Raw genomic sequence first — 14,635 nt, 5'->3', positions numbered from 1 at the left:
GGGTTGCAGGAATCTCCAAGCAGTGCTTGTCAATCAAGTAACAAACCATAATGTTTCTTAACCATGAGGTGACTGGAAAAAGTCAAGTTTAAAATTTAAAAAATATCATTCGACAAGTGGAAGACCCGTGGGGACTCATGGGAGGGTGCAGGAACAGTGCGGTGGCCGTACTTCTTTCCCTCCTGTTTGTTCTTTTCCCCCCTTTAGGCCCGGCTTTCTCAACCAGGGTTTCTTGACAGCCCTGGAAAGGTTTCCCAAAGGAATGGGAGTTAATTCCCGCCTGAAAATCGCCAATGATGGGCCTGGAGAGTGTGGGAAAAGGCCTCAAGTGGGCATTTACACAGCTATACTTCCCAATCATATTCTGCGGGATCATACTATTTCCGGGTTTTCTAAAAGCCTGAAGAATGTTCCAGGGGGTTCTCAATGGTAAAAAGGTTGAGAAAGGTTCTAGGCAGCCTCTGTCACCAATTACTCACCCTTTCTTTCTCCATCTCATCCCCTTTCCCATTTCACCTTTTCTGCTACTTCCTGCTAAAGCTATATTGTCTTTCCATCCTTTATTTTGTTTTGGCTTTCTGCTCACCTCTCCCCATCATAACTTTGGATGTCTTCTCACCTCACCATCCCCATAGCCAGTTCTTTACTCACCCGGCCCCCATATCGTCAGCTCTCTGCTCCCGTCTTGTCACCCCCTCCATGATTAGCCCTCTTTTCTAATCTCACATCCCCGTCATCATCAGCTGTCTGCTTCTTGGCACGACATATTTTTGAATATGTAAAGCAATTATTGCAAATGTGAAAGGAAACTGACTTTTTACTTCAACAGAACTGTGCAAAGACAGTGGCACAAAGGTAACACTGCAGGAATCAAACTTCACAAAAATAAGCATGTCAACAAAGTTCCTAGAGTCAAGATTATATGAAGTCTCTAGAGGGGTAATATGAACGTTTATAACAAAAGAAGAAATATCTGAGTACAATCCACAGTGCTTGTCAAACATTCACATGATATTTAATGTGCACCCAAGAGCTTTGTATTTACTTATTAAAACATTTATATCCTGCCTTTCCTTGTGGTTCAAGGTGGCTTCCCCAACAGCAGTGCCTTCTACTTCACTGAAAGCTAATTATTCAGCATACAAATAAATAAAATATATCTTGCTATGTAACCATAGTATTCCATCCTTGCTTCTGTCAGAAGAAGGCAGAGGAAGGTGACATGGCCAGCATGGTGTAGTGATTAAAGCAGGGGTAGTCAAACTGCGGCCCTCCAGATGTCCATGGACTACAATTCCCATGAACCCCTGCCAGCGGATATTGGCAGGGGCTCATGGGAATTGTAGTCCATGGACATCTAGAGGGCCACAATTTGCCTACCCCTGGGTTATAGAGTAGAAGACAGCTGGGTGGCCTTGGGTTAGTCATAGTTCTCTTACAGGGGTTCTCACAGAGCAATTCTATCTCTCAGCCCCACCTAATATACAGGGTGTCTGTTGGGAGGAGAGGAAGGGAAGGATGTTTGTAAGCTGCTTTGGGAATCCTTTGGTTAGTGAAAAGTGGTTCATTAAAAAGTATCTCTTCTCTTTTGTCCAGGTGTATTTTGAACTTTGAGGGAGGACTCGCATGGCTCCCCATTGGCTGCTTGGGGCGGGATGGACACTCGGAGGGGCAAATCAGGAGCTGCTTCGCCCTAACTCCTCCCACACAGCCCTTACTCCTTTATTCAGTCCGCGGCGCGGAGCGCCGTGGGGCTGTTTAAAGATATATAACCTGGTAGTAAACTCAGCATTTAACAAAAAGTTCAGTGATCAGAGAAAGATTTATTGGGAACAGATGTTTAATTCCTTCCAGACCACATCACTGAACTGTGTATTATCTCACATCTGTCTACAATTGATTTCAGTGGTTCACTTTTTATTTATTTATTTATTTATTTAGATTTATATACCGCCCTCCCCGAAGGCTCAGGGCGGTTTACATTAAACTAATCAACAATACATGAAACAGTCTTCGTTAAAAAACATACAGTAATTAATAACAGTGATTGTAACAATATAACAGAATAATATAACAGTATAACAATATAATAAAATAGTATAACGATGCAACAGTGCAATACCACAACAGGTCCAGAGCGCTCCGGTGGGGTTCTGGGAGGAAGGGGGGGAGAGGGGGGAGAGGGGGGAGCGGGGGCCCTTCATTCGCTGTTGGTTGTGCCTGGTCTCAACCAAATGCCTGGCGGAGGAGCTCCTTTTTGCAGGCCCTGCGGAACTGTTTAAGCTCCAACCCTGTGGTTTGATCATGATGGAAATTAGTTTCAAAAGTCCTTGTGTTCACACAACTGGGGAAACTACAGAGATTCCAGTTCTGGGCATCCCAGGGGCACCACTTGTTTTCTTGTTAAGAAACTAGGATTATAAACCACAGTTTAATCCTGATTTGTTTGTAAGAGAATAAACTGCAATTTATTGTGGTTTGGCCATAATTTAAAAAAGCAAACTTAAGTTCTGTTAGGAAGAAAGGCGACTAATACATGTTAAGAACAAATAAGGTAAATAACAAGTCAGAGTTTATCCAGAACATTAAGTCACTTTCTAAATCTTCTTCTAGGTTCTGAGGTTTATGAGGCTCATTCTTTTAATGAATAAATCTTGGTTTGTTTGTGATTCTGGAATGACACCAATAGCACTGCAAACTTAAAACAAAATCACGGGTTAATTCAGCTACCCCCACTTGTTTGAACGCAGGTCACCAAACTATCTATGCTAAGGAAGGTACCTCAAACCAGGATTTAAAGCCAGAATGTGAAGTTGGCTTATTAATCAGAGTTAGTGTTAAATATGAACATGATATCCTTGAGTACTTGCTGTGCCAGTTATAAAAGCACCTGATGAGAGTAGTTAAAAAAAAAGCTCTACTTTTAGTGCCTTTTGGTAGCAGTTTGTGCACAGTTCTGGAAAAGTACAGGAAGAGTAGCATGCTCAGTCATTACATACCACAAACATAGGAATATTTCCGCGTTTCTTTGCCCAAAGCCATTTTATAATGAGGCAGATCTGAGAGATGGATGACTTCCATCCTGAACTGCCTCACTGCAACTGAAGAACAAGCCTGACCCTCCTAGCTTATGGTAGGCTAGGTTTAGGAGGTGCACTCCTCCAATCCCTGCATCTCTATTACTGTCACCTGGCTTGGCTCTAAGGTCGGCTGCAAAGGTGTGGTTGTGCAGTCTACTTCTTCCCACAAGGCTTATACAGGAAAGTGTTGTTTATGCAGGTGAAATGCCCTGCCTATCACTTATGCCACTGCCTATAGAGTCCAGAGGCCCAGGGTTCTACCATTCCACTCAGATAAGTGCTAAGCCATCCTCTGTTCCAAGTTTCACATTTCGCTGATCAGAGAATAGGGTACAACTCATTGCAATAAGATTTAGAATATTGTAACATTGATAAGAAGTACAATTTTGGTTTAGAATGATAGTGTTGTGGGATGAAGATAGATGGATTTCTTGGCTTTAACATGTTAGTTTTGTGTTAACACTAAAAAAAGCATTTTTCTTACACTTTTTATTTTTTCAAGAAATAACATAGGATGAGTTTATCACAAATCTTCACTCTAAACAGAGTAACAGTGATGTTATCCAGAACACTCAGCTAACAAGCTCTTCCCCCTCATCCTCCATACACGCTCTTCCTTCTCCAGTCAACTTGCTTAATCCCCCTTGCCATTGCTGGGCTTCTGACAACCAGTGCTGTGAGAACAGAAGAGATTGCGGAAAAGATGTAATAGGATTACAAGCATGTGGCTTTATAAGCAAAAACATCAATCAAGGCTGGAAAAAAAACACAGTAAAAAATTTAAAGGGACATATCCCACACTAGACCACAGTTCTAAAATTGCATAGATTAACTGCAGTCATCAGTAGTTCAGTATATATATCTTGCTGTTAGACTTGTTATATATAGTGAATCATGAACTATTACTATATTGTTTTTCATTTTTCTAATCTAAATCTTATAGCTCAATCTTGTTGAGAGCCAGTTTGGTGTAGTGGTTAGGAGTGTGGACTTCTAATCTGGCAAGCCGGGTTCGATTCTGCGCTCCCCCACATGCAGCCAGCTGGGTGACCTTGGGCTCGCCATGGCACTGATAAAACTGTTCTGACCAAGCAGTAATATCAGGGCTCTCTCAGCCTCACCCACCTCACAGGGTGTCTGTTGTGGGGAGAGGAAAGGGAAGGCAAAAAAAAACGGCATATAGGAACCAACTGTTCTCCTCCTCCTTCTTCTTCTTCTTCTCCATATCAAGAAGTCCCACTGAGTTCAAGTAAACTTCATCCTTAGTGGCAAGCACAGAACTACAGTCTTGATTATGATTATAATACAATTATGTTTTCACGCGGTTTTGTTTCTTCCCATAAAGCAATGGGAACAAACAATACCTACTTCTTCCCATAAAGGGTATCATAGCAAACTACGTACAGGTGTGATTCCCTCCTCTCACCCATCACACAAAACTAATACTAATAAGAGATGCAGGTTTAAACATGATGAAGTGAGAGTCATCCAGGGTTTCTTCATCTCCGCACACAACCATTATTACACAAAATTTCTCTTTATAGCTATGGGCAGTAGAAACAATGTATCGTGGAAGCTTCTTGATTAGGATCTAAAATGAAAGCAGGGATTTGTGGGAAACATCTCATTTTCCCACCCTCATTATTCCCATTCCTGTTCCCTCTTTCCTTCCCACCCACCAGCAGCATCCCCTGACTTCAGTTTTTCCTCTTTCCCCTCTCTTTAGCAGCCTCTACCTGGGAAAATTCTGGCTTTGCATTGCTAGCCACAGTGGTGGGGAACCTACAAAGACTTGCAGCGTGCACCTTGCTTTCTCCTCTATCCCACCCTCCGTACTATTTCTTCTTTCCCCCTGGCAGCCCCATATCCTCAATTTTCCCTGCTTCCTTTTCTTCCCCCAGCCCACCTATCAATCTACCCACCTTTTATTTCTCCCCCCCCCCAATCTTCAGCAATATTTATTATTTATTTACTGCATATACACACATACCTCATTGGAGAAGTGAAGTAGTTTACATGAGTCTCTCCTCCAGGTAAACTTGAATGCAATAAACCTATGCATTAGTGAAATCTGGGACATGCAATATTTTCAGAGATTACTAGGACACAAATTGGGGGGGGACCCTTTTTTCCAGGCAACTGATGTGAGATAAAGTCAGGAAGACAACATTATTTGATCAGCAATCTAAACATATCTCATAAAATAATCTGCACACAATGCCTAATGTGGTTCATAAACAAAACAAGATTATTAGTGTCTTGAATGAACTAGGAGTGCTAAAAAAAATTCTTATAGAACCGGATAGCTTAAGCAACTGGAAAAAAATAAGAGATTTTCAGCTCTAAGTTGCAGGTTTGTTTGAGGATATATCTTCAAACATATTCTTTGTATGTAGGAGTCATCTGTTCATGGTTTGCATTTTAAAGTGCAGTATCAAACTCCAAAGAACTCAGCTGTCATCATCGAGATCCAAAAGTTAAATTTTGCTACTTCAGAAACACAGAATTTCCATGGATCAGTTAACATATTCCACAGTTATGTAAACAGCAGATTCTTATGAACAATGAATAATTTCCCCAAACACATAGAAAGCTTTAACATTTGAACTCAGATAAGCAATGACAAACTGTCAAGTTTACAACACACAAGCAGCTTTTAAAGCTAAAAATAAGGTATTCCTCATTTAAGAAATATGCCTCCCTGGTCTTTCTGTTTGTTTGTTTTGTAGTTATGGAAAATGTACAGATAAATAGTATTTTTCCCATTGGATTTCCATAACAAAAGAGCCACTATTACAACCTCAGATATTGTATTAGAGGTAAATATTCTCCAATACCATTTCAGGACTTGCAAGTACCTTTCTTTGTTCAGGTGTCTACAAATAAGATTAGCACTTACACCTCTTCTCAAGTGGCTTTTGTTTGGATATGTGAACTCCATATACACATATGCATAAGCTTTGATAATTAAAATTCTGTCCCTTCATTCCCTAGAATTTCACTGCTTCTGCAGCAAAGTAGGGAGGGTGAATAACAGAAATAACTGCAGCTGAAAGCTTGCTCTGTTAGCAGCAGCTGCATTAGTACAGTCATGGAAAGGAGACACACCTCTGCATGGGAATGAAGAACAAAGGAAAGCAGGCAGCCAGCTGATATCAGCAATCTTTGCTACACACGTGGCAACGAAGAGAAGGCAGAAGACTATCTAGACTTGAAAGGAGGAGAGTGGTTTATCAAGCACTCAATTGTTAAGGCAGCCATAAGAAGTAATAGCAGCATTCATAAGAAGAAGTATTTAACGCATTACCATGAGAGGTGAGAAATTCTGACCGGTTATCTTAGAAGTGAGTCGGAGAAGAAGATAAGGGCTATAAGACACCTAATGAGAGCCACTCTTATTGGTATAATAGTGCAGGTCATGCATGAAGCTCCAAGCTTATCCATGTATATTATTGGACTCACAGTCCAAAATCACATGTAAATAGGCTTGTATTCATGAGAAGTGAATTATGTCAATCACACAAACACAGGACTGCACAATCAGTTATAGTTCAGGGGACGGCAAGTGAGAGGAAATCACACAGAGAAAATATGGCAACGCCAAAAAGCAGGTGGATGAATCCATAACATTCCTTCCCAGAGAGACAAGCTTTTTAGTCTCCAAATACGGCAATTAAAAACTGCTGTTCATTGATCTGAAAAGGAACAGGAAGCAAAGAACAGGTACCCACCGATAATCTCCAATATGTCCAAGAACAAGTTGAAATCATCTTGCACAGTGGCCACCCTAAAGGACTAACATTGTATTCTTTTAGAATATTTATACAGGAATCATTTGGAAATCTTCAGTAAGCACTTAATATGCAAGTAATGTCAACCAATGCAAACTGTGGCAGTGCTGCCAAGGGGAGTGTGATACAGGCATGTAGAATCACGTCTAAATCTATATTTAGAGTTGCTGCTCTGTTAAGAAAACAAAACTTGCCATTATTTCTTAAACCTGGACACCAATAGTCTCATTATTTAGGGTACCTTTCATGCTTTCTTCTAGACATGCGTAATATATAGCAAAACTATCAAACATATTAAGAACTCATTAATAGTGGCCATCATTAATATAATGATCAGTCACAAAATATCTCCTGTTTAATGTAAAAAAGGTCTAACCATCATATGCATTTAGACCTTTATTCACTTGATTCTCAGAAAACGAGAAAAACAGAGGCAAGTCCCTGAAGATTTAACAGAATTTCTCTGAATTTATTTTAAAGCTCTCTACTTCAGTTTAAAGAACAGCTTAGTAAAATTATGTGCATGTTGGCACTCAGAGAAAGATCAATTTAACATATATTAATGTAGTTTCTTGATTAGTACAAGTTCTTATATCAAACCCTCAAACTTTTCTTTATACTTCAGAAGTTTAAATACACATATTTTGTTTAGGAAACATATATATTTCATCTCTCCAGAGTCTTGCTTGGGGATGCAGATTGAGATTCATTGACAAGAATGGTCCCTAAATCATGATCACTGCCATTCAACTCTACTGCAATCACAAAAATAGCATAAGTATAGATACCATTGGACTACTGAAATTAAAGTAGAAAAATTATGGTATTAACACAGATGTCTAAACTCTAATGGAAGAACCTTTGGCTCCAAGCCACTTTAACAGCAGTGATTCTTTAACAAAGGACCAACAGCGTACCATTCATCAAGCGTCTCACATATACACATGAAAGGCTTTGTCATTCATACTCTTACACAGAATTACACAGAGCTTTTAGAATTGTGGATTAGAACCCTGTACGATGTTTTACAAGTTCTGGTATCAATAGATTTCTGTTGACAGGAACTTCTGATAATGCACAGCTTCTGGCCCAAGCATTTCTAAAACAAGAGAGTGACAGGTGGCAGTGGACGTATCAAAGAGGCTGCTTTAGAAAGGTTCTGCTTAAGATGCAGGACTCAGAAAGAAGCAGACAAAGGTTATCTGATGGGAAAATGAAAGGAATACTGTGCCATACAGAAGGCATTAATAATAAAAGATAGGAAGGTCTAAGTAAGGGCAGACTAGATTATATATAAATGGTTATGATCTTAGTCCTCCAACTCTTTTTTATTCATTTGTTTCTCCATCTACTTCTTTCCATTTTTCATCTCTCCTCTTTTTGCTCCACTCAGACATGCTCTGGAACTTTCTCTCCAGGGAGATTCTTCTATCCCCTTCTGTTGCTGTCTTCCACTTTCTTCTGTTTTGTTTGGTATTCCTTCAATGATTCCGTCCTTCCTAGCCAATGCTTACTCTGATTTTATTGCTTTCATTATGTTGCTGCGGGTGAATTCAAAATGTGATTGTATCATGTATTTTTTAAAATTGTCTACTGCCTTGAGAGGGCGGAAGGGCAGGATATACATTTTGTAAATACATAATAATTACGCCTGAAGGGCTTTCTCTGGAATGCATAGGAGGCAAACATTTCTAAAACTCTACCTGAAGGCAATAGTCTGGTTGAAGATTTGTTTCTACAGAAATACAACATATAAATGTCCCCACCAAAGAAGAATGCTAAAGGCTCCGCCTGTAGACCTGCACACCTTTATGTTTATTGCATAAATTAACTGCTATCCAATTGCAAGTACAAACGCATCTGAAGATAAAATAAAAATTCATTGGCTAATTGCTTCAGTCCTCTAATATTACCAGCCATTCTGTTAAGTGTGGTAAGTTGTTCACTCTCTAACACATCAAGGATGGGGCTTTCACTGAGTAATTGGCAGGTTCGCTTGCAGACAGCTCTACTAGCTCTATGGTACTATATTATTTACACACACACTTTGAAGACCCTTTGTGTTTGCAGAGAAAGAGCAAACCCTGCAAAACAGCACAGATTTTGTTTGCATGAGATCCCGGTTTCAAACTCTGGATCTAGTTGTCCCTCAGAGAGGACTGAGAGGAATCCACAAAGTGTCACACTCCGGAGATCTCAGTGACAGTTTCTGGACATTTCCTGTTAAAATGATCTCAGATGGCAGGTGCTAGAAAAGATCTCAAGGAACAAATGCAGAACTAAATGGAGCCATGGTACAACTTCACAATTAACAATTAATCACCAACTTCTTACAAAGAAAAAAAAAGGAATGCAAATTACTCTGCACGCTGAGATACTTGCAGAAGATGGTTGGGGTGAAGGGGGGGGGAGAGAACACAATGCATTCCTGATACCCTTTGTATTCTGGTGCATGAAACTTCCAGTTCAATGCGCATGTGAGATCTGCGGCTTTCCTGGACTAATTTATTCAGCAAGAGAAGACACAGCCTTGTGCACCCCACTTGGCACCTGTGGCATTTCCAAGGCATGTGCTGCCTCTGTCCAGCAACAGCTGTCACAAGCCCATCACATTGCCACACTGTCCCTCTCTCCCTGTCCCTAAGAGCAGGCCGTCGCCACACCGGCATCACAATATCCATTTTCCCGAAGGCGCCGAAGAACGGCCCCGATTGTCCCCGCGCAACACACAAAGCGAGCGCGTCAGACAAAGAGAGCGCAGCACGGGAGAGCTGCCAGGGCACGCCTATCCCGCGCCGTCCTCGTCCCTTCCGGAGCGCTCACCGTCGCCTCCTCCGCCGCCGCCGCCACAACGGGGACGGCTGCCCCGTCCAGGCCGGCCCCCTCCGCAGCGCCCCGGGCCCCTTACCTTGGCTTTGCCGGCCTCCAGCTTCTTCTGCCTCTCCTCGTCCTCCATGGCCCCTGCGCGGAGAGAGCGCAGCGTTAGCGAGCGCCAGGCTCAACGGGGGGCCCCGCCGGGGCAAGGCGCGGCCAAGGGCGGCGGACTGGGACTCGCGCGGGCGCCTCCCTCGCCTTACGAGGCGCAGAGACTCCGTGGCGGGCCCACCGGCGCCGCCATCTTCATCTCCACGTAAACATGCGGCCGGGGAAAGTGACGTCCGCGCCGCCGCCGCCGCCGCCGCCTCCTTCTCCTCCTCTTGCTACGCCGCCTGCCCTGCGGCGACTACCGCGGCGCTTGCCCGGGTCCCGCCTCAGGCGCCCCCGCCGCCAGGAAGATAAAGGAGCCCCTCTTGGCCGCCGCTCCCCCCTCACAAGCAGCGCTGGTTGGGCAGGGAGACGGGGCGGCGGCTGCCTCGACGCTTGGTGAGGCGACAAGTCGGCTCTAAGTCACAATAAAGTTGGGAGCGCTTCTAAGCACATAAGGCATTCCTTTCCACTAATTATCGCCGCGTCTACGGAGTAGGGCTTCAAAGGTTTTTGTTTTGTTTTGAAGTGTGCTCCAAACCTATCTGGAACTAAAAGTACCTCGTGAAAGTAAGGCAGGCATGGCTCTTGTATGGCTTCTGCACAGGAGAGAAATTGGGTGAAGTGTAGCTTGCCTTGCAGAAATAAGAACAGCTGATTAAATACCCTCAGGAAATCTAGATCCATACAGTGATATGCCAAGAATAAGATTAACAAATCTTTCATGTAGGCCGTTTATCTTGTTTTTAGGGGGACCACAGAGCATTGTTCTTATATCCTGATTTTTAAATATATCGTATGATCTTGAGCGCTGAACTAAAAAATGGCCCTCCATAATTGGTCCCAGAGGGTGGCAGTGCGGGAAGAGCTATCACATTCCTGTTGGCTCCCTTGTGGAGTTCCTCAGGGTGCGGTGCTCTCCCCCCACGCTCTTCAACATTTTCATGTGCTCAGCTGGTCCGGAGTTTTGGGCTGGGCTGTCATCAGTATGCTGATGACACCCAGCTCTTTCTCCTCATGGACGGCCACCCAGGCTCCCCCACCCCACCCCAATCCATTCGCCAAATGTTTGGAGGTCCTATGGCTGGGGGGCGGGGCAAGCCCGGAAGTGCACTTGCCCACTCTGGCTGGGACGCAACTGGTCACTGCACCCCAGGCCAGGAACTTGGGAGTGATCTTGGATGCCTCACTATCCATGGAGGCACAGGTAAAAAAGGTAGCCCACCAGGCATTTTTTTTCATGTCTGCCAGGCGAGGCTATTAGCACCCTGTCTGTCCTCCGAGCATCTGGTTATGGTGATCCATGTGACAGTAACCTCCATGATTTATTTCTGTAACTCGCTCTACGCTGGCCTGCCCTTGTCCCTGACCTTGATATTGCAGCTGGTACAAAATGCAGCTGCTAGGGTCCTCACAGGAACACCTTGGAGGGCCCACATCCAGCCTGTGCAGAGGCTGCTGCATTGGTTGCCAGTTGTGGCCCAGATCATTTTCAAGGTTTTGATACTGACCTTCAAGACCTTTCATGATCTGGGACCCACATATCAGCGAGACCACCTGTTGCCCTATGCCCCCTGTAGGGCCTTATGCTCTGAGGCTTCCAACTTACTGGTTATTCCCAGCCTCAAAGGGGCTTGGCTGGCCTCAACTAGGGCCAGGGCCTTTTCGTTCCTGGCCTCTACCTGGTGGAATGAGCTCCTGGAGGAACTACAGACCCTGTGGGAGCTTTCAAATTTTTGCAGGGCCTGTAAGACAGAGCTCTTCCATCAGGTCAATGATTGAGGCCAGTGCAGAGATAAGTTCTGTGGGTCCCCCAAAGGAAGATATTCCACCACATTTTAACAGTGGTGGCCAGCAATTCTCCCCCTAGTCCACAGCAGGGGTAGGTGGGGGGTTGGTTTGCTGCCGCACTTGTTATTGGAACCTGTATCTCTGTTAACTGTTGTAATTTTATGTGCCTGCCATATTAAATCTTTTTCGTAGTGATATTATTTCAGCTGAATTAAAATCAGATGGTTGGTTTCTAGAAATTACTAGCAATATCAAGTTCAGTTTCCAAAGGAATTACCTGAAACAGACAGGATCTTTCCTGCTTGTGATCTACTCTGCCATGAGGAATACATCATCATATAGGAATTAAAGAAAAACCTGGGCTGTTTCATTGTCTATTTACTTAGGGTAATTATATTTGAAAAGTTAGCTGTAATGTTTTACAGAGAGCAAAGGAGGATACCTAGGGAATTAAGTCTGAGTCGATTAGGACAATGGATCAAGAGCCACATCTGAGGATAATGCTATTGGGAGAGTGTTGTGTTAATAAATGCTGTCGTGAAGCTGTATGCATATTCACAGAGCCTCAAATTTATGGATTACATAAAGCAGCAGTGAACATGATGTAGAACTAGAATCCATTAAGAAGTAGAGAGTTTCTCTACCATTAATTGATGATCTTCCTGATGTTCTTAGATGGGGCATATAATTATTTAAATAGCTGAATTATGTTCACGCTATAGAACTGATGTCTAGATTTTTCATTTAACCTTGAGATACCCCAAGAGATGTGAGGGCAGAGAACTACAGGATCAGTAACACCTTTAGCTCACTCATGCTCACACTAAAAATACATTGAATTTTATTGGAATTTTCATCCTCAAGGGCAACAATGACATCATGCTACATTCATATTACCATTTTGTTCCCTAAAGGCCGAAGCCAGAAAGGCAAACAAACAGTAAGCGATAATATCAAATGGAAAATGCTGAAGATAACAGGGGCACGTGTGTATTAAGCATAAGTGTATTGGATGGAGAAAAATTCTACTTTTATGTCAGGTTTGCGGCATCTTTACTTCTGTGATCTTCCAATGGGATTAAATTCTATCTGACGGGGGAAGGGAGTGCAAAGAGATCCATGAATAAAATCTTTGAAGTGATGTGCAAACAAGAGAGACACCTACATTGGAGTAGTGACTGTGCCTAAGGCGTTATTTGATCAGGGCCTACTCCTATTTCCATAAAGCCAGTCAACATTTTTTCATCTTGCTTTCAGAAGGAAACAACAGGGACTTCAGTGTCCAGCTGCCTTGTGATATATTTAACATAGCTATAAAATGTAGTCATTGGCAGGGGGAAAGGAGAGAGTTAACACAATTCCCTCACCTCAGTAGTCGCTACAGTTAGTGACACAAGTTCCTTTCCTGTTTGTGTGCCCCCATAATTATTCAGTAACAAAACTGGGTACATCTTTACACCAGAGTGTTCTAGTAAGCAGTGGGGTTTGCTGGAGCTACAAGGGATGGTTTTAGGTAATACATGCAAAGTGCACTGACTGATCCAGATGAAGAATAATTGTGTTCCAAAATGAGGTTAATAGAGCAAAGAGGCTCTAGTAGGGGAGCATAAGCCTACACTGAAATACTGAGCTTTTTTGGCCTGGTGACCTTAAGTATTCTCCTTAAGTAGGGCAGACTGTCTCATCCCTAAGCTGTACCAGGTATCAAAAGAAACCTAGACCCACAGCCTTGGAAAAAGTATGCAAAAACGTCATCTTTGTTGATCTTAAAGGTGCCGTTGGACTCAAATTTTGTTGTTCATCTCGGCATCTTAGTTCAAATCCAACTATTTTTTAAAGATTCCATTGTTTACAGTTGTGTAGGTAATTTCTTAAAAAACAATGGCCACATTGTGTGCTAAACTAGGGAACCAACAGGATTGCACTGTACAAAATGGTTTATAAAGTTACCTGGATAAATGATCAACCATATACTATTGTGTACAGCATACTGTAAATAGGATTGTATTGTGTAATTTTCGCACTGTCTCAATTCTGTATTTTAGATTTCTGTTTCGTACAGTTTCTACAATCCTAATCCTATTGCACTGTTTATTGAATGTCTCACTATGACAGACAGTACCAGCAAGACATTTTACTTGTCTTGTACAAACCCATTCTGTACAAACCCATTCTGAGCCACCAGAAGGGTGTAACTCTGTTTAGGATTACATTCAAATCAGCAGCCGTGTTGGTTTGAAGTAGCACAATAAAATCAGAGTCCAGTAGCACCTTTAAGACCAACAAAGATTTATTCAAGGCATGAGATTTCGAGTGCAACCACCCTTCCTCAGATCATAGTCTGATGAAGGGTGGTTGCACTTGAAAGCTCACGCCTTGAATAAATCCTTGTTGGAATTAAAGGTGCTACTGGACTCTGATTTTAGGATTAGAGTACATCCTTCTACATCTATTGAAATAAATGGACTTAGAAGAGTGTAATACAGTTTATAATGACAGCTATGACATTTTCATCCCTGCAGAAACAGGGATTTTCGTAATGCGATGTCACTGCAAGGTGTCATAAGGAGTAGGGGCAGGAACATAGAGGATCAGGGCAAAAAGAAGGCAGAAAAGAAATATTGATTCTGTCCTTGGTTCTTTGGATCCCAGCTATCTATTACAAGCATAATAGACCTTCCTGTGTACACTCACAAATACGTATACTAAAATACACAACACACTCTTTCCCTTAATCAACAAACATATCAACACATCTATTTCCTGTTGTAGAAGACATTACAATAGTGGGCTGGATCCGACTGACTTTTCTATTGTTGAAAAAGGGAGGAAGAGTTCTCCCTTTGTCACAAACGCTATGCCAGAGATCATGGTTAGCTGAATTGATAAAACTATCCAGAGCAGGGGCTGTAATAAACAGACAAACTTGATGAGATTGATGAAAGAGATGGCTGGATCCAACCCAATAAGTAATAAATAATGTGTGAATAAATAGCATAGCACGAGTAG

General features: G+C 42.5%; 1 protein-coding gene across 7 annotated transcripts in view; it reads right to left on the bottom strand.

Moving 5' to 3' along the window:
* Positions 1–10,135, bottom strand: part of AKAP9 (A-kinase anchoring protein 9) — a 105,899-nt gene extending 95,764 nt beyond the window's left edge. For 6 of the 7 annotated variants that reach the window (XM_077303834.1, XM_077303839.1, XM_077303837.1 and 3 more), the window contains exon 1: positions 9,780–10,134. In XM_077303834.1, the coding sequence (XP_077159949.1) occupies positions 9,780–9,827 (48 nt within the window). In that variant the 5' untranslated portion in view covers positions 9,828–10,134. Of the gene's footprint in view, positions 1–9,779 lie in introns of all 7 variants that reach the window. The other variant, XM_077303840.1, reaches the window with a different exon arrangement.
* Between the last annotated feature and the right edge of the window lie 4,500 nt (positions 10,136–14,635).

The sequence above is a fragment of the Paroedura picta genome, chromosome 11 (assembly GCF_049243985.1).
Source record: "Paroedura picta isolate Pp20150507F chromosome 11, Ppicta_v3.0, whole genome shotgun sequence".
Lineage (NCBI taxonomy): Eukaryota > Metazoa > Chordata > Lepidosauria > Squamata > Gekkonidae > Paroedura > Paroedura picta.
This window is presented reverse-complemented; position numbering and strand designations above follow the sequence as displayed.